The following is a 24,119-nucleotide window of genomic DNA, read 5'->3' on the forward strand; positions in this document are numbered from 1 at the left end:
AAAAAAAAAAAAAGCCGCGATCGTGATCTGCGGCGGCAATTCGGCGGAAGGTCCTTCGCTCCGAGCGGGAGTGAGGGACCGTCCGCCGAATTGCCGCCGAATAACTGGACATGCCGCCCCTCTCCGGAGCGGCCGCCCCAAGCACCTGCTTGCCAGGCTGGTGCCTGGAGCCGGCCCTGACTGGGCCTGTGTACACCACAAGGGGAGTTTGCTCTAACACTGTTTGATTTTTGCTGCGTAGCCCAAGCTAGACCTTGTTTCACCCATACTACGGAACCATGTTACAGCCCTGATCTTTGCAGCCCGTCTTATCACAGATACCGATTGCTACATCGCAGCAGAGCTCCTTACACTTCCCACAGCAGCAGTGCCCTATGGCACTATTTTTCCAGCTCTGGAAGAACACCAAGTTTTTATTTTTTTCTAAGTTATTCTCTGTCAGAGCCATGGCCCTCTCTGCACTGAGGCCTTCAGAGTACACTTTCATAAGGCTCCCTCTGTTTTTAAAGAATTCCTAAATAAACTCCAAACCACATTTTTACAAGCAATAAAAGGTTATAATTCAAGGCAACAGCCGGCAGCTTCCTAGGAGATAGGAATTCTATCTTCCCCATAATTTCTCTTGTCTTCAAACGCCTGAGTCACAGTTTTACATTCTTGATCAAGAAATCATGAGGTTTTGATTTGGAAATGGCATTTTACGCTGGCCTGGACATCTTTCACTAGGGAAAATGTACAAAAAAAATAGATGTAAGTATATTGTTAACTATTAGCATAAGAATGGGCATATTGGGTCAGACCAATGGTCCATCCTGCCCAGTATCCCGTCTTCCGACAGTGACCGGTGCCAGATGCTTCTGAGAGAATGAACGGAACAGGGCAGTTATCAAGTGATCCATCCCGTCATCCACTCCCAGTTTCTGGCAGTTGGAGGTTTAGGGACACCCAGAGCATGGGGTTGCAACCCTGATCATCTTGGCTAATAGCCATTGATAGACCTGTCCTCCATGAATTTATATAATTCTTTTTTGAATCCAGTTATTCTTTTGGCCTTCACAGCATCCTCTGGTAATGAGTTCCACAGGTTAACTGTGTGTTGTGTGAAGAAGTACTTCCTTGTGTTTGTTTTAAACCTCCTGCCTATTAATTTCACTGGGTTACCCCTGTGTTACGTGAAGGGGTAAATAACACTTCCTTATTCACTTTCTCCACACAGTTCATGATTTTATAGACCTTTAATATATCCCCCCGTCATCTCTTTTCTAAGCTGAACAGTCCTAGTCTTTTTAATCTCTCCTCATATGGAAGCTGTTCCATACCCCTCATCATTTTTGTTGACCTTCTCTATACTTTTTCCAATTCTAATATATCTTTTTTGAGAAGGGGCAACCAGAAGAGCATGCAGTATTCAAGGTTAATAATAATAATTATTAATTGTATTGTGGTAGCACCAAGGGACCAGGACCCCATTCAGCTCCTTGCTGTACAAGCACAGAACAACAAAAAAAGACCTGCCCTAAAGACCTAAAGACCTTAATGTTGTTTCGCTGTGAAACATAGGTACAGATGCTTCTCTCCCCCCCCCCCCATGCAAACAAAATCTTTGTTTTTAAATGAAGTTAATTGCTCGGAAAAGATGGCATTAGTACTACCAAAACTGCTCTGTAATGAAGCTTGTCCATTGGTCAGGTGAGCATGGATAACAGCAGCACAAGATTATTCCATAACTAGCCCTGCAAGTAGTTCTGCATGGTCCTATGTCCCCTGGGATTGCTTGAAAGCTGAAGAGCTGAAAGGCTTTGTCCCCACCAGCCATTCCATTCCTAACCGGCAAGCACAATGGAAGCCATGATGGAAGTTGGAATTTGAAGTGGAAATTCAATGGAATTTTCATTTCTGGTAGCACCTGGCATGAGACTGCTTTTAATAAACACTGGCAGATGGTTTTCCAGCAGTTTTTAATTCCTTCTCAACCTAAAAAGACCACTGAGATCAACACATCAGACATGACTCAACAGAAATGTTCCACAATTACTTCCAACCTTATTACATACTTCAAGAATCCCATTGGTTTCCCAATATCTTCCCCCTATATAGCAGCACAATGGGTTTGTTCTAATCCAATTCATACAATGGTTGCAGTTGTAGAACAGTAGAAGTAAAAGGCAATGAGCATTGTCTCTTATCATTGTGTCCAGATACTTACCAGAAATATTCAGGAATTAACAAACTCTTTGTAACCTTTGGCTTTGCTCCATGTGTTTGTCACCACTGTGGCAGAGGCAGGTTGACAACAACTGTCTTTTATTGTGTAGCCATTGAATCATGTCTGCAACAGCCAAGTGCAGATACCATGTAAATACCTTGGAAATCAGGGGTGGGCAAACTACAGCTTGTGGGCCGGATGCGGCCCGCCAGCCATTTTAATCCAGCCCTCGAGCTCCCGCTGAGGAGCAGGGTGTGGGGCTTGCCCTGCTCCAGCGCTCCAGCCAGGAAGCAAAGTCGGGGGCTGCTCCACACAGCTCCTGGAAGCAGCGGCATGGCCCTCCTCCGACTCCTATGCTTAGGGGAAGCCAGGGGGCTCCGCTCTGTACGCTGCCCCCGCTCCAAGCGCCGCTTCTGCAGCTCCCATTGGCCATGGTTCACGGCCAATGGGAGCTGCAGGGGTGGTGTCTGTGGATGGGGCAGTGTGCAGAGCTGCCTGGCACACCTCCATGTAGGAGCTGGAGAAGGGACATACCTTCCAGGAGCGGCTTGAGCTAAGCGCTGGCCGGAGCCTGTACCCCTGAGCCTCCCTCCACACCCCAACCCACTGCTCCAGCCCTGATCCCCCTCCCGCCCTCCAAACCCCTCGGTCCAAGCCTGGAGCACCCTACTGCACCCCAAACCCCTCATCCCCAGCCCCACCCCAGAGCCCACACCCCCAGCTGGAGCCTGCACCCTTTCCCGCACCCCAACCCCCTGCTCCAGCCTGATCCCCCTCCCGCCCTCTGAACCCCTTGGTCCCAGCCCGGAGCACCCTCCTACAATCCAAACTCCTCATCCCCAGCCCCACCCAGAGCCCGCACCCCCAGCTGGAGCCCTCACCCCCCCTCAGCACCCCATGGCCTGCCCCAGCCCGGAGCCCACTCCCGCACCCTGAACTCCTAATTTCTGGCCCCACCCCGGATCCTGCACCCCCAGCCAGAGCCCTCACCCCTTCCCACACCCCAACTCCAATTTTGTGAGTATTTATGGCCCACCATACAATTTCTATTCCCAGATGTGGCCCTTGGGCCAAAACGTTTGCTCACCCCTGTTGTAAATACTTTGATAGACCCAGCTGGACTCTCATTTTTTCCTGGAAGGGATGCTCCCAAGCTACAATATGTGTTTTTCCCTTCTAGCTGCAGTATGAAAAGAGAGGGCACAAGCTGAGTCTAGTCCCTCAGAAGATGAGAAGATTCTAATGGAAACTACAACGGAACAATTTGCTGGGAAAATTGGCTATGTGTTTGAACTCAAAACAAATTTCAGTTCAACTATATTTGCTTTCTGCAAATATTCGAGCACTCGAGCTTTTCTAGCATGAAAACTCCCAAACCATGACTTTTTTTTAGTTCCAATATTCACCAATGCAAATGTTGGTTAGGCAGCATGGTCCCTGGAAATGGACAGGGTACTGGGCTACGAGTCAGAAGAGCTGGGTTCTATGACTGGCTCTGCCACTGATCTGCTGTGGCACCGTGTACAAGTCACTTCATCTCAGTTTCCTATTTACCCGTCTTGTCTAGTTAGACTGTAAATTCATTGGGGGAAGGTCTGTTTCTTGCTATGTGTTTGTACAGCACCTAGCACAATGGGACACTGATCTTATTTGGACCTCTAGGTGGTAGTGTAATATAAATAAAAATAGTACAAATTATAATATTGCTGAACACCACAGAGTGGGTTGAAAATTTGCCAGTTAAATATAGAACTCATCATTTGCACAGTGTTGTTTGGTTACATAAGTCCTCCAATCAGGAAAAAGGAACAATATCATGTGACTTGTGTAATGTCTATTTAGAGTGGCATACATTCTGGTTGTATATTCAATTGCAAACTGCAGGTTACTTGCAGAACTATTTGCTGAAGACATTCACAAATTAATATGTAAGCAAGAAGTTTATGATCTGCCTAGGCAGTTTATTAACTGGAAAAATAAGATGAAATTCCTGGAATAAATTATTTGTTTTGACTGACACACATGATGCTATAGTGGCTGCAATCCTGCCTCATTAGAAAGTCAGGCTGCAAGGAGCTCACACAGGAATGGTCCATACCTCCCAGCAAGCCATCACAGACTCTCTTCAATACAAGGGAGTAGGAAGTGGGTGTGTTGTGGTGTAGCTAGTGAGGTGCATACAGAGCAAATCTATAAGGGCTACAACCAATGTAGGAGGCAAGAAGGTGGCTAAATCTACTGCTCCCTCTCCCTCATTCATAGTAGTAGGTGACCATAGGCCAGTTACATGGTGAGGTTGCTCTCAAGTTCATTTTAGATCTGGATCCCTTTCTCTCTATGCCTCTGTACATTTTATGTCAGCACAATCGCCCGTTACTCAGGCTTTGCTGGGTTTTATAAGACTGGACCCCTTCAGGAAATGCCAGGATCACATCACCCATCACTGACATGTAGCCATGCCGGGAGTGGAATGCGATTCCACAGCACTATGCTTCAGGACATGGAAAAGAACTTTACTAGCTGAAATTTTAGGGAGAATGGTAGTTGGCAGAATGTAATTACCTGAGCTGGATTTTGGCCATGACTCTGACCCAACTCTTGCAATGAATGCGGTGAGATCTTTAATGATCATGAGTGGTCAGAATCTCGGTTTTACATCTTATCTGTAAGCCTCCTGGTGCAAACCGTAGCTTGGCATAGGGCCATTTCCTGCTAAACGCTGTCACTGCACTGCTGGCAAGATGCACTTTCCCTTTGCACAGTGGTTAAAGATAATCGGTGGCAGGATTATGCACAGGCTGTTGCTAGGTGGCAATGCACCTTAAACAAAGAAATATTACAGGTCATGGATTCCTGCAAATCACATTTAAGCTTATGAAGTCCATCTTATCCAAAGGCTTAAATTGGATTAGTTATTTTTAAACCTAGCAGAAGGAGCATTAAAAATGTGCTTTTAATGCAAGCAGCCATAAACAATTCCTGCCTTAGGGCCTGGGTTTGCTCTTTTGTAATTCTTCCCCTTCCCCACCCCCTGCCCCATAAATAATCCCAGCTGAAGAAGGAAAAAAAAATAGTTTCCAGGCCTGGTCTCCAGTTCAGGTCACCAGCCTGGCTTTTTCCACATCTCCACTATAGAGACCACTCAAACTGGGGCTTGCTTTAAATCCCGGGATTTACCTGCTCTGCTTTGCTCAGGGACCAACAGATTTCTAAGATTTTATTTACAGCTGCACATTCAGACTGTTGCTGAAATAACTGTAATAGAGCAACTCACGTTGGGATTGCATCTGAATACAAATCCTCAGCAATTGTCACATCTTTAAGCAATGCGTCCCATATTTAAGATACATGGGTTAATTTAGCAGTCATCAAAATGAAGAACTAAGACTGGGCACAATGCAGGCAGCTTCCCTACACCCTGCTACCCGGCTCTGCCAATGCACCTCAATCCTGACTGCAGCACCCGTCTTGGGTTCCTCTATACGACTCCGGCAACATAACTAAATGCTAATCTGCATCCATCCTGCAGGTCCATTGAGCTTCATCCATCAGTTAAGTCTGTTGAGCAAAAAGTGCCAGTGATGTCAAATTGTGGAATGGTTTTGTGATCTGAGTTACTGAGGACTAGGATAAAACTCAACAAGCCTCATGTGCCCATTTGATTGCAGCTAATATTTGACCCCAAGCCTCCAGAGGTGAAAGGTGAATCTGTGAGCACCAATGCATCTCCATATCTGCTTCTCACACTTCAAGATGAACAGTTTAAAAACAGAACTAAGACTGAGCAGGACTCTTTTATCTATACAGTGGTATCACATGTACCTAAATAACACAACCCTGAAACCCTTACTTAGGCAAAACTCCCCCTGAAATCAATGGGAGCTTAGTTTAAGGACTCCAGAATCAGGCCCTTTAAATAATACAATAATGGAGTCAAGATCTGCTGTTTGGCTTTCTCTACTGCAAGAGTAAACAAAGCGGCCCCACTCTGACAGTGTAAAGCGGACACTGAAGAGTCCCTCGCTTGCATAGGGAATCCCCAGATTGCATACAGCTGTTGCAGTCAGGTCTACTTCACCTGCTCCTGCTCCCCTGACATAAGGATGTGTTCAGGGAGTAGGATGGAGGTGGTTGGAGCAAATGGCCCTAGGGCACCCTTCCAGCTGGTGCAAACTAGAGCATCCCTGAGGCTGTTCTAACTTGCTCCAGGGTCAAATTAGCCCTCAGACTTGGGGGAAAGGACTAGCAGGAAATCACTGCCCTCTCCCTTTCTCAGGTAAGCCAAGTGCAGCTCAGGCATACCTGAGGGTGTAGCCCATTGAATGTATCTATGTTGTTTAAAAGCCCAGCTTCAACGTGGTTTCTTATTTCTTACCAACATAGCTAGAACTGCACTTAAAAAATAAAAGTAGTAATCTCAGCAAGACTTATTCAAAACATTTATTAGTGTTTCAGGAAAAATAATAGCAGTGTGAAAAGATACAGAGCTTTGCCTAAATCCATATGCAATGTTTACAAGCTTATTTGGCTGTAAATTCTACATGAGATAGAACTAGTATGTTTTTCTCCCAGAGAACTGGCATTTAAGGACAGTTTTTTAATTATTATGTTTCAGAACTTTATTTTTTAAGATAGGACAGTGTTTTTGTGGGGTGATGGGTTATTTCTATATTTTCCAGTAAGCATTTTACTTTTCCCAGTTTCTCTTATGGGTGGGGTTTTTTTCAGATGCAAAGCTTAAGAGAAATATCCAGACCTTGTTTTTGAAATTAAACCTCCTTCGCAAACAGCAGGTTCGGGAGGATTGTTGATCACCGTATCATAGGGTCTCTAAGGGGACAGTAGATTTTTTAAAATTGATTTCACAAAGAATTAAGGCTATGTAGATGTCTTGATAACATACTCTCAGGTAAACATACCCTACTTGTTAGACATGAAAGAAGGTTTAACAATAAATAAATGATTTGTGCTGTCAATAACATTATGGAACTGTATAAAATTATATTTACGTTGCTTTAAACAACAACAAAAACCTACTAGTGGCATGAATATATACAACACAGGTCATGACATACGTTTAAATTACCATAGCCAGCAGTGTTTGGTTTTTAAATGGAGACACTATAATAAATAGAAATGTTAAATATTTACAATAATAGCATATGTGGAATCAGTAGATGAACACAGAAAATCTTCACACACAGAGGAAAAAAATGTTATGCCATATACAAAATCCCCTGCCCCCTTGAAACAATAAAGAAATTTTCATTGAATTAACGAGATGGAGGAATATATAATTTTCCCCATGCAGAATGAATGAATAAAATAAATTGTATGCATGCTGAGGTGATATGTTGACTAAGACATTCAAGAATGTATATATATATCGCTATATGTTTGGTTCTCATAGATGAATCAGACCTTTAATGACAGAGAGAGAGAGAGAGACCTCAATGGAGTTAGGCAAGAATATTAACTTGGTAGCAAGTCCTTTTTGCTATCATGGTTTGGTTCTCTTTTTGGTTTGAGCTTGTCCTTTACTATGCCTATGCGTCATCATGGGGCAGTGGGATGCTCATGAGGAGTTCACAGTGAGGGAGACCAGAGACTTTCCTATTGCATCACCAGCAGCAAGACACTTTGTTTTGGGGTAGGGAGGGTGTCCTTCAAAGCAAACCACTGGAAGCGGTGTATGTGCATTGACATTAGCTAGGGAACTACAGTCCGTCTGAGTTGCACCCTCTGTGAGTATGAGCCACGGGCCACCATTGCCATGACTGAATCGGTCATCTTGTCCACATACTAGAAGGAACTTGCCCACTCCTCAAGGACTCTTGGCCTGATTCTAGATTCCCCGAGGTCATTTGAGAGTTTTGTCAGAGATTTCAATGGGAGTAGGATTGGGGTCTTTTTTGATCAAGAGGTTGATGGCTGCATAACGGTGTAACTCTTCAGGTTAATGGTTGTTCTTTGCTCCCTCCGAACCAAGGAGATTTACCCACATGTCTTCTATTAAAAGTAATGCCCAAGATTCTGCTAAGGGATATATGTACAAGTCTCCCACTGAAGATACTGGAAGCCGCATACACATATCCAGAAGCAGAATTTGACTCAGTGGGAGTTATGGCTAAATCCCTTGTGGTGCTAATCACCTCCACTCCCACCAAGTGACAAAGACATAGGTCAGTTCCCTGTGTTAGTTCAGTCTGTACCAAACTGCCTTCCCACCACTGGTGATTTGACTCCAGGCCTCCTGAAGCAAAAGGCCAGTGCTCAGATCCTTGGTGTGATACTGTCTTGCAAGAAAGATCATCCTTCCCCAACAGAGGTTACTAAAGTTCCCACCCCTCTCTGCCTTTGGATACGATAACCAATGTTTTAAGAATAACATCCTAGGATACGTGGTTGCAGCAGTGCAACTTGAGGGCCACATTTGTATATGGGGATAAGAAAGGATGCACCCTAGCATCTCACCCTAACTTTAAATCACTCAGGAAGATTAAGCTCTCCAAACCCATCTTATCACTCTGCATTTCACTCTCACTCTGTAGGGTTTGGAGGTCACTACCCAGTGTGCTAGTTTTAAAAAAAAAGTTAAACGTCTCTCACTATCCCATAGTCATTTTTGGCACTTTGATAAACCATGGCCTGTGGCCAGATTTAGAACACTGAGTCTCTACAGCCCTGCAAACTCCCTAATGCTGCTTCCAAAGACAATAGAAGGGATAGATCTTCAACAGGCCTCCAAAATACTCCCTAAGCCCGCAAAGCTTAAGGACACATCAACTGTTTGTGCCTAAGCCCCACATTTTGGGTTGCCCACAAGTGGGGAGGCTGCTGCAGCAAATGCTCCTCTGTGAGCACAGCCGCAGGTTCTGAAAGAGGACATGCCTGGGGACTTTGGAGGTCTGTGGAAAAGGTGCGCATTCTGATGCTAAGCAGGTCACAAAGCTGGCTATTTAGGCCACTGACATCTTGGAGTAACTGGATAAATAAAATAAAGTTAAGCAGTGGTTAAAATACATACAAGGGGGCATTTAAGTCGGATAGTGTCACCCAGAAAGGAACAATGGCTCAGGACTTATGAGAAAATGACATAGCTCAAAACAGCAATCTCCCCGTGCAATAAACTGGACATTTATTTCATTAGAGTGTCACAGCAGCCCACTTTGAACTCTTACAGTCACAGCCATGGGCAGAGAAGATCCCTTTGGAATTCTGCCATCTGCTTGGAGACTGCCCCATAAGCATAGTGGAGCTGTGAGCTGTGAATGGCCAAAATAAAAGCTGGCTGAGCCCTCCCCACACCCTTTCCCCCAACCAAAAGAAAAGCAAATTGAAAACAATATCCACTTGTTCTGTTGTTTTTAAAAGGGGTGGGGGAGGTTTAACATTTTTGTCTCGCCCATTGGTTATGTGAGTGTCCAATTCTCTGGAGACAATCAATAACCCAGAACCACTGCTCTCCCTCTACTAATCTATACACTATCACTGAAGTCCACATATCCCACAATGCCCTGTGCTTGACATCACCCCTCTGAATGGTAAAGGTTTTGGAATGTCCATAGCTAAGAAGATGGACTCAATGGAGGAAGTTTTGGTGGAGGGGGAGGGTTGAGTTGGTGCCTCCTTTCACCTTCGGATGTCGGAGAAGTCGGACAGTTCTTCTGCCCGCTCAATGATCCCGTGTGCCCCTTTGGGGCTGTGAGCTCCAGCTTTAACCCGGGGGTGGGTGTTCAAGTGAGCCCTGCCACCTCTCTCCCCCTTGGCAGCTCGTGAGCTCTCCCTGTGGTCAGACTCAGGGTGGACTAGTATGTCCCCACGGCTGGTAGAGGCTTTGGTGGCTTCACCTGGCTTCCTCTCAGGACCTAGTGTGGAGTCGCTGTGCACGACTGAGGTGCAGAAGCTCAGGATGGAGCAGAGGCTTCCCCAGTTCTGTTCACACTGGGTCTGGATGCTTCTGGTGATAGCCTTTTTCACTTCGTCCCCGCATGTGAGCAGGATGTTCACCAGGTCGACATATGGCCTGGAGGTAAATCAAACAACAGAAGGGGAAGTTAAAAGAGAATCATGTTGCAAGATGCAACTAGGTTACACATCAGCAAGTGGGTGTGAGGTCACTGTGCCTCATTCTCCTCTTGCTTACTCCAGAGCATCTGCTTGGGGCTGACTGTGTTTGCCAGCTAGTGGCCAGATGCTATAGAAGACTTAAATGCAGTACAGCAGTTCCCTCATCTGGCAGCCATGTTTTATATCCTACATGTTACAACGAGACTTGAGTCCTTTGGTAGCATCTACACCAAGTGAACAATAATGTCCCGTCCCCCTACACCTGGAAGCTGAATTAGGCATGGCTTCTACAGAGACATGGCTAGTTGGGTTACGACAGGCAACAGATGCACAATGTTGAATTGTCTAGTGGACAGAACAGAGGGTAGGAATCAGGAGACCTGGGCTGCTGCTTGTGTGGAGTCAATAGTGCTAATGTATTTTAGCACAACAAAGTGGATGATTATATGGTGTCTGATCAGTCAGTTGCATGCTTGGGAACAGCTCGCCCATTTGAGGAGTCAAGATGAACTTTGTACCCAATGCCCATTCTCCCTCCTATCCCCCCTGCACCCGAGTTGATATGGGCTGGAGAGTTGCATTGATTTGAGGGGTGATGCTTTTGGCTGCCACAAGCACAAAGATTTATTTTTAAGTTGAAAATAAAAAACATATGTAGCAGAGGCAGAATTGTCACCAACTGTCCCAGAGATGGACTGCTTCCAGTCTTGCATTTACTCGGGCTGTGTCTACACTACAGCAGCTCCGATGCAGCTGCACTGCTGTAGCTTTTCTGGTGAAGACGCTCTATGTTGAGAGAGAGCTCTCCCATCGGCTTAATAACTCCTGCCTCTGGGAGAAGCTGTAGCTATGTCGGCGGGAAAAGCTCTCCACCAACATAGCGCTGTCCACAACGTAAGTTGTACCTAAGTATAGGCATAGCCTTAGGCTAATTGTGAAATTGTGATTTCAGAGCAGTTAGAGCCAGAAAACACCTATTACATGACTGAATCCAAACCTTGTGAGGGTAGGATATTGCTTCCTGATACTTCTCTAACAGATATTAAATCAGTCCTACACCTGGCCTCTACAAACTTTATTCACTTCTACAAATTACTGTCATATGGGAGCCCATATGGGACTCTGCCTTTACTCCTTGGGACTATAGGAGAGAAAAAGCTGAGACTGAAAGCAGACTCTTCGGCTCTCTAGAATAGATGGGATGCAGGGGGCTGAAAAAGGGGGGCTCCTAACTGACCGAGTGGCGATTTATCAGAGCATCACCCTGCTTATGTTTTCAGGGAGGGAAGGGGCAAGGTCTCTGGACCCTCTCCAGGATTGGCAACGGCAAGGAAATATCCTACAAGGAAAAGAATAATGAAATTTCTACATATACGCCTGAGCCTCCAAGGGTGAGGCAATAATGTGAGTTTCACCACAAGTCACAGAAATTAGATGGAGAAAGCAATTAGGTCCCATCTCACCCTAGCCAGACCAGATTATTCCCCACAATATATTTTTTAGCAGTTTGTCCTCTTTATTTAGCTGTCCATGGCAGCTAATAACTCAGAGGGAAGCCTACTGGACACACCATTCACGTAAAAAGGAAATATGCAAACTTGCCCTGAGCTAAGGAGATGTTTTTAATCTCATTAGATGCTACAGTGGTGAGCACAGTATAAATACCTAGATAGTGTTTTCTCCAAAGCCCTGTCAGCACATCTGCCACTGACCTAATGCTCTGTGACTGTGCATGTTTCAGCGTGGCCACCCTTCTGTCTCCTTCCCCCCACCTCCCTCTTAGTTGTCAGCTGAGATAAGAGACCTTAAAATTAGCCAATTCCCTTTCCATGTGGCCCATCACGTTCCTAAAATATCTAGCTAATTACAGAAAATTGACTTTTAATTGTAACACTAGTAGATACAATTAAAAGTCAATTTTAATTGTAAACGCCATTTAATTGTAACACTAGTAGATACTCATATTATTGTACATAACAGTAACCAAATCTCACACCTCAGGGCATAAACTGATCACCTGCCTAGGTCAGGGAGGAATTTCCCCACCCACGTGAACAGCATTGCGCAACAGGCTAGGGGTTTCTCTGGGTTTTATCACTTTCATTTGCCTTCATCTGAAGCTTCAAGTTTCTGCCTCTGCTGGAAGTGCGATCAATAGGCCACTGATTTAATTCTATGTAGCTAGGAGACTTGAAGTCCACCTTGAAAGCATAGTTTGTTACCATATTGAGTTGTCTTATCCAGACTTATTTGATTCTATTTCTTTGCCAACGGGGTCACTAAGGATCAAAACTGTCTATTTTCACCCCCACCCAACTGAGGCAGATGGCAAGAGGATTCCCACTCTGTGGCAAGTGACTCAAAGCCTGAGAGCACAGGCAGAATACTGATCACACTTGGCAATCATCCGCCAACTGGGAAATCTATAGACTGACTATTTTTAATTTGAGTCACATCCTGTGGTGCTGCATTCACATGACGCAACATGGCCAGTGAATGGATGACGCCCAGCTTACTTAGCGAAGTGTCAGAGAGGGCAAGTAGAACACTTGCAGGAGCACGTCTGGTTAGGCAGTATCACCAATAGATGCCAATAGAGCAGACAACAGTTCAGCTGTTAGCAGGCAGGCTGGGAGAGCCCAGAAGGGTGATACAGTTAAAAGTCTCGAGTCAAAGGAACCACCTGAATTGCAACTTTAGCATTCTCAAGGGTCCCAATTCAGCCGTAGTGTAAGCAGTGGCAGCTCCATTGATTTCAGTGATGTGCCCAGCCCACTTACACCAGGGTTGAATCTGGCACATAGTGGTGCTGATGTCATCTTCGGTGGAGACCAGTTGTGCATAGTGCTGGGTGCCGGATGAGCCCTGCACCTGAGGCTATCCTCTTGAAACAGGCAAAATAGACAGGGAGGGATAAGGAGAGCTAGCAAACGAGGATAGTAGAGTAGATGAAAGTACCAAGATTTTACTCTGTTGTTAAACTGAAGTTTGTATGGAATCACTAATGTCTGGGGATGCAACTTCTTTGAAGCAGGGAGTTTAAGGAATAAGGAATCCATCTTTGGATTCTTGACTGGGGTGGTGGTGTTGGGATTTTTTTAGTTATTTGGAGCATAACAGGTCCTGGAAGTGCAACTGTTCTGACCATTTTCACCATTATAATAAAAAAATAGATCCAAACCTCCATTCCCCCAACCTGTTCCCCAAGAGGTGCACTTACGGCCCACAAGGTGCTGTTTAGCTTACACATGAAGAGAAAATGGTAAAAATAATATGACAAAAGACTGCTCATTTTGGAATAGTACAGGAGGAGGTGGTGAGAATGAGCGTCAATAATGTTTCCTGGTCTAAAGTTTTGTCTTTTATTTGAAACAGGAACTGTGAAGGGACAGGACACAGACTTTAATATGCCTGTCAAATGAGCCAGTGAGAATTTTACTGACATCCATTAAAAAATTGGACTTCTGCTTTACAAAATCACCTGAAAAATGGTGGCGCAGTTTTCCTGGTACTATTAGAAGCCTGTTAGTTGTGCCCTTTACAGGTGTTCATAGTCTGCCAGAGCTCTGAGGAGTGCCTCTTCCCCATTCCTTGACTTCACGCTCTCCTCATCCTACTTGCTATCCTGCCTACAGGATAGCTGTGTCCTAGTGACCTGAGCAAAACACGGAGTCAAAAGACCTGGGTTTGTTCCCAGCTTTGCCACCCACTTGCTGATTGCCTCTGGGCAAGTCCCTAAGTCCAAAATTTTCAAAACTTGTCCTGATTTTGGGGGCCTCTATTTTGAGAGCCCAACTTGGGATAGGCAGGGCCTGATTTTCAGAGGCGCTGAGCACTCACAGCTCTAAAATAGCTTAACTGACCAGGCTGGAGGTGAACCAAGTTGGGGACCCAAAAACTGAGGCCTTTGAGAATTCTGGCCTTTGCGAATTCTGACCTTACCCACTCTGTAAAGTGGGGAACATTGCCTCACCTTGGCAAAGCACTCTGTTCTTATTGCACTTTTCAGCTATGGAGCTAAAAAGTTTTACTTGTAGACAAGTATCTGCCAATGTACAGCCTATTAATGCAGCTCCTGAAATGCCGGTGCTGGTGTGCAATGTGACGCACTGCTTGCCCTCACTATCCCAGAAGAAGCCTAGCATGCTGGTGCCTCCACAAAACTCTCATCCCCTACCACCATGAGGATAGAGACCAGAAATGGCAATGCAATAAATGATTGCAAGGACACCAGCCATGCTGTTGATCCTAGCTTCAGGAAGGTCCATGCTCATGGAAGGAACGTTGCTTTCAGGGGGCCGTGTTCACTTTGTGAAACTGTAATTAATGATGGAGTAAATTTGTGTCACAGCTCCACTCTCCTTAAGCATAACCTGGAGTTTAAGGGTGAGATTTTAACAGAACCTAAGGGAATTAGGTTGGGATTTTCAAAGGCCTTGGTGTCTAAAAGTGCAACACTAACACTTACTTTGAAAGTTGAACTGGTCGTTTCATTGCTCTGTGCCTCAGTTTTCCCACCTGTAAAATGGGGATTATGATACTGACCTCCTTGGTAAAGCACTTGGGGATCTTCTGATGAAAAGTGCTATAGAACAGCTGGGTGTTATCATCTGTCATTGCCTATGGGTTTGGTTATTCAATAGGGAATGAGAAATCATTGGGGTATGGTATGAAGATGTCCAGTGATAATTTTTCTGCCAGCCTGTGGCTGAGCATCCCTGTTTCTGGGTGCAATTTCCACCTGTAGAAAAGTATTCTCTCATTTTTGCACCAGCAAATGAAGGGTGGGCACAAACCACAGTAGTTTGTACCTGATTTGTTCCTGCAATTTGGTAGTTTAGATGTGTTATTAATAAGACTTATACCGGCCATTCACTGCAGGTGTGAACTGTACTCCCAAAAGAAGGGAACTACTGAAAATCTAGACTCTGATGTTCCATTTTGTATGCATTTGTGTCCTTAGACATTTTCCTTGGCAAGCATATGGGGTTGATGAGAATAGGAGTATGGGGCTTTTCTTCATGACAGTCTAGGCAGTTTCTGTGACTAACAGCAACAACAAGATGCTTTAGGAATATGAATACTTGGGAATTTCATAAAGCAAATCAGAAATGGACTGCAATTAATCTTCATGCAAGATTATGTTGTGTGGATGAGGGGAGAGTATGATATCTGTCATTTCAGTAACAGCTGCAGATACCTGGGGATAATCTATTTCTTTACAAATTAGAACTGTGGCATCAAACTATTATTACCTAGCGTAAATACCAGCTTGACCACTTCACTTATGTTTTCCCTCTTTCTTCGGTCAGTTTGTTTTCTCTTTTAGAATACAAGATCTTTGGGGCTGGGACTGAGCCTTCTTTTTTGTTTGGAAAGTGCTTGGCACATTGTGGGTACTTCTGGAAACAAATAATAATGTCATAGCTAAAATAAAAAAAAAAAAAAAAAAAAAAAATCGATCCAACTTCAACACATTTGTTCCCCTCCCAGGGTCATGTCTGTGTAAGATAATACTCATCACTTTTGTAAAATGTCAACTAGTCTTTGCAGCACCTCTACGAAAAAAGAGTTATCCCAGTTTGACAGATGGAAAACTGAGGCAGAATAGTTAAGTGACTTGCTCAAGGACACAATTAGATGGGATGGAACTCAGGATTTCCTGTCTCCTGGGGGAATGACTATACAACCCAGTAGATGACATGTCTTTTTAGGTGAAATTCTTCCCTCGCCCTCACTACAATACTAGGCTCCTTGCACACTCATACTTACTCGTGCTGCAGCAGGTCTTTGAAGTGAATCATATCCACAATGACTTGGACATTCTCCTTGGCGGCAGAGCAGAGGTCGTGTTTCAGGTAGCACTCCCGCTGTAACTGGAACACCATGTCTTTAATGGCAGGGCACTTGCGACTGATGCAGCTGAATTTGTGTCTCAGGGCGTGAGCCTTACACTTCAGAGCATCTTTAATGAAGGATTTTCCCTGAGAAGATAAGAAACGGAGTAGTTCTGTATTTGTGTCCGTTAAGCACAAGCCACTCCTCCACATGACAGCATCAAGGGTGACTAGACTGCTAAGGCTATTTGTTAATGTCTCCCCCGGTTTTATTTCTTTGCTCCTAAAGGCCACGTCAGATTGTCCTGTCCTGCCATTCTAGAAGGGCTGGATGCTGTTCCATGGCTGGGTGTGTCTGGTTTTCTCCATGGTTATGTGATGCTTTCATTGCCTCCTCCCAGCACTGAGTGCCCTGCCTCTACCACAGCCCATGTCCTTGCTGGTCTAGGAGAGAAAAAAGTGGCTTCATTTTTAAACAACAGAGAGTCCAACTTAATGGACTAAATTCATTCCTGGTCTGTCACCATGGACTACATTGGGCTTACATCACTGATGAGAGTGACCGAATGTGTTTTGAGTCTCCAGGACTACAAAGGGGATATTCACAGTCAGTCATACCAAAACTGCCTTTCCTTATCAGTTTGCAAAGTTCACATAGCTCTTATAGAAGCACTCCCTGTCCCCTTAAGGAAACCACTGGCTTCAGTGTTTCCTGTTTCCCTCTCCCATCCTCACAATAAAAGACTCCCCAAATCAATGCTACCAGCCCACTCTCATAAGCCACCCACAATAACATCTTGATGTTTGTGTCTGCTGGAGCCTTCACAATTTCAATTTGAAGCCTTCACAAGCAAATTGAAGACAATAAAGGCTATTTAGGCGATGTCCAGAACCATCTTCCATGCTCTCCTCATATTGCTTTACAGAGGAATATTCAAGGCATGCCCATCCCCCATCCCTATCATTTCCTCTGTCCACCATTAGATATTATAGCTAGTCCTACTGTATATGTATGTCACAATTCTCTTGGCAACTATGCTCAGCTTTCGTCTCCTTGTTGAGTGACAGCTGGGTGGTAGCGATCCCGTGTTGCCCCATTTTTTATTAGCCTCAGGTTATCCTAGCTGATGGGTGATCAATGGGGCAATTTTTGCTCTCACTGTTTCCGGATTTACACCCTTATAACTCTATTGAGATCAATTGTTACACCAGATTCACACAGATCTGAGAGCAAGACACTCATGCGCCCCACTGATCAAAGTACTGTGTCAAACATCACCACCTTCCATTCCAAGTGCCAGGTGCACTTCTTTGAACTTGCATTCAGTAACAAATACACATAGCACAGTAGACTTTAACTAACTACTGTACACACAGAAGAAATGTTTTAAAAAACCCAGTCTCACATTTTTGCCATTGGAGAAAAAAAAGGGGGGTAAGGAAAAGAGAGAATCACGTGTGACAAATGCTAGTCATGTCAGATAGGATTCTGGAACTTGCTCAGATACTGTAGTGATAAGGCCAGTAAAAGAAACTGAAGAGAAGAAATTAAAGTCAATGGGAATTACACATGTATATTTTAGAGGACAATTTGTTCCCACGGATCCCAGTGTCTTTGCATTGCAGTAGAAACAATCTGGATGTAAAATAGCCCCTGTTCTCTTTAAAGATATGAACATGTCCAATGGAGCAATTATTTGATGGCTTTTTTGCAATAATTTCATATGTGTGTTTGGTTTTCCCATGGTTTTACTTCCATAAACTTTTTGCTTGTTGATAATATATAAAATAATCTCTAAATCATTCTCTGGCAGCTGCCTGGAAACTAAGGCTGAGATTTTCAAAGATGCCCAGAGGATCTGGACACACAGTTCCCATCAATTTTACTGGACATCCAGATCCTTTATGTAGCTTTGCAAATCTCAGCCTAAAATCTCCAGCACAGGGGAATTTGTTTTTCTGCTAGGTCTGGTCCCATGGCCCAACTAAATAGAACAGCTGGATCTGCAAGACAGCTCTGCTTTCTACTATGCTGTATAAAGTGCCATTAGGCTACAGCTGGGTGACTTCAGTAAAGTTATGCTGTAAACTGCACGCGTCAAGCCAAATGCCGCTGGCCCGTCGTAATGTTCTCTTCTCTCCACACTGAAATGGGAGAGTAGGTTTACGAGACATAATAACAGGATGCTTCAGTGATGCCTAAATGGTCTGGGGAGAAAATGAAGGAGACAAACTTAATACCGCATACTGCCTAAAGAATGTATTTTATTGTCAGTGTTTGAGCCAAAGGACTATTTGAATACAGCAGCTTTTGGAGATGCCTGTGCTAGTTGTGTGTAGTTCTTGAAAATAATTTCACAAGCTCACATTGGATAAAATTTTCAAACATGCCTAAGTGACTTTTGAAAATGGGACTTAGGATCCTAAGTCACTTAGATGGGTTGGAAAAGTGTATCCATCAACTCACTTGAATTAATTTGATCAGATTTGCATAGGGCATGCTAAAGTGTGATACATCAGTTGATATAGAGATATTTTCAGCATCATATATGCATGTCACTTAAGTAATAAAATGATACATACACAATACTCTCTGTGCCTCGAAGAACTTACAATATTTCAACCTATTGGCAGAATGCCCATTCGTATCAATGGGATCAATCCTACAGTCCTTAATGAATGCAGCAGGAGTTTTGTCTGAGTGAGGACTGCAGGATCCATTCATGGCATCATCACCATTCCATTTTTGTTATCACAGGTCCACTAGAAAAAAATTCTTAGGTGGAGGTACAGCTCGGTAGGAAACAGATTGCCTGTTGCATAAGACAACTTAAACACAATGCATATGTTATTCTGTTCTTGGGGCTTGATGCAGCACCATTCAAGTCAATAGAAGTTTTTCAATTGAATTGAATGGGAGCAGAAAGAATCAAGCCGTTGGTGGTATGCATCCAATTCTCAATTAAGGAAATGGGAGTTGGGCATGTGGAAGAGCAGATTTGGTCCTTAATTAAAGCCTTATTTTAAAGATGTATTTTTAAAAAATCATTAAATTAAATATAGCACCTTCTAAACATATACCTCTGGGCATTTCACCCCCCCTTTTTTTTTGGTTACCTGGGCATCAAATTTTCCAGCGTTGTGTAGGAAAGTCATGCAGATCTCATGTAAGCCTCGGATCTCACAAGAGTTGTTTTCAAAGCATTCAAACACTCCACATCCCACATCGCCAGCATTAACCAGGCAGTGCTGGATTTCAGCTAAAATGACCATTGATTATGGTTAATTTGTACAAATATTCATAAACGGGGGTGAGGGGAGAGAGAAGAGTTATTTTGCTAAGATCATCAGTTCAAAAGGAAAAGCACGAGACAACAGTTCCTGTACCCACCTCATGTCCACTTTTTGCAGAAATTAGGCCAACATGTTTATGCATTTTGTTATGAATATGAGATCCAAAAAGTAAATGCCAAATTTACTCCACTTACATCGTAGCCATAGTCACCTGAAAATATCTAATGTTGTTTCATTCTTTCAGCGCATATGATGGGCCTGATCTACAATTCCTACTCTTGCGAAGTCCCTCATTAACTTGAATGGGAATTTTGCCTGAGTGAGAACTGCAGGATCAGGCTAGAATTTGTTTTGTCTAGTACTCTGAACATCTGTCTGATGATTATCACACCACTATTTGCTGACCACTGGGGCCCCCCAATCCTGCTGTCTTTGCAGTCAATGGCAAAACTCCCACTAATTTTCAATAGGGGACAGAGCCCCTTGTTGCATGAGCCCTCTCCCCACCACCCTCCTTACTATCCAAAAATTCAGATTATTTGAATGCAACAGTGAAATAGACCTTTCAGCCACATGCATACTGAATCTGTTATTTTTTCCTTCTAAACTTTGTACAATATCGAAGCAAATAATGTTTTATTTCAAACATTGGGCAGACACCTTCAAATCAAAATCTTAAGGAGGCAGCTCCTTGCCCTTCCTTAAAAAAAATGCTGCCAAAAGGAAGGTGGTTGCTGAGAAGCTTAAGGATAAAGTCAAATAGGGGCAGCTTATTGAGCAGAACTGAGGATGCTAAGAATTTGTTGTACTCATTTACTAGTGGCACCTTTAATTAAAGCTCACTTTTGGGATCTAGCCTAATCCCTCTCTAAACCACAGCATGGTTTTAAAACATCTGCAGCCTTCCCCTTTGACATGTTGCCATCTGAAATCCCTTACAGCAACTTTCGTTTTAATTTTAATTCACTTAGGACAAAGAGGAGAAAAAACTGTTGATGTAAAGTGCTGAGTTAGGAGACAATGTAATGTCTCTTAATAGATCACACCAAGAAAATTAATATGTGCAAATACCGTATAATAACGACACAGACAATGTCTTAGGAGTTTGTGTTCAGGTAGAAAGAAAGACTATCAGATGCAAAGGGGGAGCGAAAAGACGGGGGAGGGCAGGAAAAGCCACATGGGGCTTTGCAGTTACAAAACCCAGGGGAGTTGGAAATCAGTTAATCAGTGTGACCTGGCATTGTGTTATTCCCACGTGGAAAGCTGCACATACAGAGGCACACAAAACGAAAAGGGGTCTCTTTGTCAAGCGTTGTATAACTGCATCTTGGGTTTTTTTTGGGTCTGGAAGCCCAGCTGTAGTGCTTCTGTTGGCATTTGGATGCAGACGGTTCTCGGATCACATGTCCTGGCTCCCAGTTTGCTGAGAATTGCACAGTGCCGTGATTCACATGTGGCAGTCCCTAATGGGCATTCGTGCATTCCGGCTCGTGTGTGTGTTTAAACAAGGCTTGCAGCATTGAGACAGTTAAAAAAAAAAGTAAGAGAGAAAGAGAAAAGTGTACAGCTCCCTCGCGCTCTTTCCATGCCTGGGAAAAGATCCAGTAATGTGCACGCCTCGGTTCTTTCTACTAGGCAGATAATACACGAGGAGGGATGAGAAGAGAAACCCCATGGCCAATTGCATCATTACTTGGTTCTCTGCGCAAGAGAAGCAGGCAGCAGCTCTAGTAATTTTCAGTCACGTCCCCCCCACCCCCATGTTTTAACTGTGTACTTAGCATAGAGAAACCTTCTCTTTCAGACGAAATCTAAACCTCTGTTCAAACAGCATCTCCTGGATTAGAAATCGCCTGCGTCTGACCTGCTGGAGTTTCTTGTTTGCCTCCAGAATGGTTGGATTATTTAAAATTAAAGGATTGAAGTGGACTGATTTGCAACGTGCAAGGACGGCCATGGCACTTTTCTGGTTCGGTGCCACAAGTAACTATAATCTTAAACAAAAATCGCGTCTTCACCATTTATGATCACGTGGAATAACTTTCCAGTTGCCGCTAAATTGATCTCTATAAGGATTTCATCATTGTTTAGCAGAGATTAAATGCAGCGAGCTACTTGTCTCTGCGATTCAAAGGACAGCACGTGCTTGGCTAGCTGGGGCTTTAAAGGTAATTAGGAGTGAACACTTATTTCCTCATGATTTATGTTTGACAGTCACACATAACAATAAATGTCATTATGCACGTCTAGTTATCCAATACTCCGTAAATACAACAGAAAGACACCTCCATTTCACTATAACTACTTCCTTATTGACCAACATTTAACATGCAGTTTGTTTGCATTTGAGTTTAATCAGACCGGCCTCTTCAAGCATCCCCCCCTCTTTTTAGATCACATACCTGTATTTTGCAAAGACAGCCGCCCTTTTTGTTGAGGGGCTCTCTCTTGGGGACCTTCCGGCGGATTGGTGGCTTCTGTGCCCAAAACTGGATCAAAGCTTGCAAATACCAACGCCAGGGTAACTAATTTACTTAACAGCTCTGCACACATGGTCCTGGTTGCAACCCCACACTGGAGACCTTTGTGGGTTTCCCACCTCTGTTTCTTTTCAAAGGGTGTATAAATGGAGGCTACTGCTCTTCTTGTAATCTGCTCGCTGGATAGCATGTGATCAGGGCTGGTGCAAGTGCTCAAAGTGGCCAGAAAGGGAAAGGATGGTGCCTCAAATATCCCTGGAAGCTCTGGTGTCACTTGAATGAAGGAGTCGAGCAGGTGTTGTCCACCAGCCCGACCAATAGGAGCCCTGTCCCCCTGTGACAACACGCATAGTGGGCGGTGCTCGTGCTAAACTACTACACGCCGTAGAACAAAATGTGAGGAAACTTGCATCAGCAGGTTGCAAAGTGCACAATAATGACCATGAGCAACCAGGAGCATTTAAACACAGGAACAGACTGCAACCCAGTTAAAATCTTGCTTCTCGGAAGGAAAATCTCAGCCGTTGCAGCTTCAGGAGCAGCACCAGGAGACTGAGAAAAGAGGGGATTCTGGGGTCCAGTCACATCCCCTCCATCTATTCTTTCCTTTTGTATTCATAAAGGCGTTGAACATTTAAAGCACGTTGCTTGACCAGGCATCTGGAGGCCAATTTACACTTTGTAATGATTATTAGAATTTGGGGGGAGGGCAGCCAGCCAGAGGGGGCGGGGGGTTTCCACGTGAGAGGCTGGAATGGAGTACATCATCTTTGCCAAATGACAAAACTCTCCCCTCCCCCGCTTCTTCCTTAAAGCTTGACTCCCTGCACTCGTGTAGCTCCGGTCGCTGTGGACTACAGACCTTAGCTTGACCGCTGGGTGAGACGGGCAGCGAGCACAGCTCGGGAGGATTCCTACCCTGTGAGTGGTGCCCGGGGATGGGTGCTGGGGGGGTGGAGTGCAAACAAATCTGGATGTTTGTAATCTTCCCATGTGTTGCTTTGTATAAAGGAGAAGGGAGCCCCAGCGATCCTCTAGTCACCGAAAGGAGCTCATCACCCGCACAGCTGCTGGGCTGGGCACAAGAATGCAACTTTAATCTACTTCAAACACACACTGCCACCTTTCCAAATCTACCCACTACCACGCTTATCTTTGCCTTTCTCACTTTGTGTTTCTTGGCTGGCTTTCTTGAATCATCACTTTGAATGGCTTGTCTGCAATGGGGTGGAACGCCGCCCCCCGCCCGCCCCCTCTCGCTCGCACCGTGAAGTCACTTGGATCTCCAGTGTCTTTTCTTACTGCGGGGCTGAATAGACACTTCAGTTGCGAGAGCAGATTGAAAACATTCAGATCGTGCACTAAGTCGCGGTGAAATACGTTTTCTGAGGCGCTCCCCCCTCCTCCCCGTTGGTATTTTATTTTGCATCTTTGCAGAGATTTATTGGGCCAAATTCATCCCTGGGGTACACTCATTGGAGTTGCATGAACTCGGCTTCTTATGCATTGATCTCTTAACCAGGGCCCGATCCTGCACTCCTTGCGCACCCCCAACGCCCTCCGAGCCTGGGGTGCGCGAGGAGCGCAAGAGCGGCCCCTAGAGAGAGCGGAGCAGCCTTTCAAACGTCCCTCTTGCGCAACCCGCCGCCGCTGCAACAAGTCTCTCAGCCTGGCTGCTTCTTGTCTGGGTGGCTGGGGGAAGCCTCCAGCAGGTGATCCGGGGAGAGGGGGCGCGGGGCCATACCCCCTCCTCCCCAGCTGCGGTAATACACGTCAGATGTTTCATCAGACAGCGCTGGCCACGTGCAGCTCTTCTCTCTCGCACTCCGAGAGGCGCGCGAGCTGCTGGGAGAGCCCCTGCCCGCTGCTGCCATGTGGCTGGGGGAGGAGGCGCAGGCGTCGCTCGGCCGGCCTGCTTCTGCTACCCTAGGCTGGGAGGAAGGAGCGGTAGGGTAGGGGTGCACAGTGAGGGATTTCTCCAGCTGCTGCCGCAGCGATCCGTTTCCCCACAGCTGTCCAAATGCACTTGAGGAAATCCACTCACTCCTCCTAAAAGTGGGGGTCTCCCTGGAGGGTGGTGACACCAAACTATGGCTCCGTGGTTAAGGCTAAGACCCAGAGATTGTCTACACTACAAAATTAAGTGGACATTGAGCTGCTGAATGAATTAAGTCGATTGTGCGTGGCCATACCATGCTCATTGTCTCGATGGAGTGAGTCCTCACTAGC

The 24,119-nt window shown here is 44.9% G+C and overlaps 1 protein-coding gene across 1 annotated transcript; it reads right to left on the minus strand.

The window, feature by feature from the left end:
* Nucleotides 1-8,121: 8,121 nt before the first annotated feature.
* Nucleotides 8,122-22,116, minus strand: STC2 (stanniocalcin 2). The gene is made up of 4 exons (XM_026659509.1): nucleotides 21,813-22,116; nucleotides 19,231-19,373; nucleotides 16,049-16,260; nucleotides 8,122-10,232 (listed from the first exon to the last, which is right to left on the minus strand). The coding sequence occupies exons 1-4, from the start codon at nucleotides 22,078-22,080 to the stop codon at nucleotides 9,839-9,841; spliced, it is 1,017 nt and encodes a 338-aa protein (XP_026515294.1). The 5' UTR covers nucleotides 22,081-22,116; the 3' UTR covers nucleotides 8,122-9,838.
* Nucleotides 22,117-24,119: the final 2,003 nt, after the last annotated feature.

The sequence above is a fragment of the Terrapene carolina genome, unplaced genomic scaffold, assembly GCF_002925995.2.
Source record: "Terrapene carolina triunguis isolate 2854851 unplaced genomic scaffold, T_m_triunguis-2.0 Scaffold629, whole genome shotgun sequence".
NCBI lineage: Eukaryota > Metazoa > Chordata > Testudines > Emydidae > Terrapene > Terrapene triunguis.

Bases quoted from the DNA above. Each gene is read 5' to 3' on its own strand.
- STC2 (XM_026659509.1), bottom strand. From the start codon at position 22,080: ATGCTATCCAGCGAGCAGATTACAAGAAGAGCAGTAGCCTCCATTTAT. The intron at 16,261-19,230 runs GTAACCAAAAAA...TTATCTTCTCAG, and splicing joins CTGGAAAATTTGATGCCCAG to GGAAAATCCTTCATTAAAGA. The intron at 10,233-16,048 runs GTAAGTATGAGT...ATTTACCTCCAG, and splicing joins AAAGACCTGCTGCAGCACGA to GCCATATGTCGACCTGGTGA.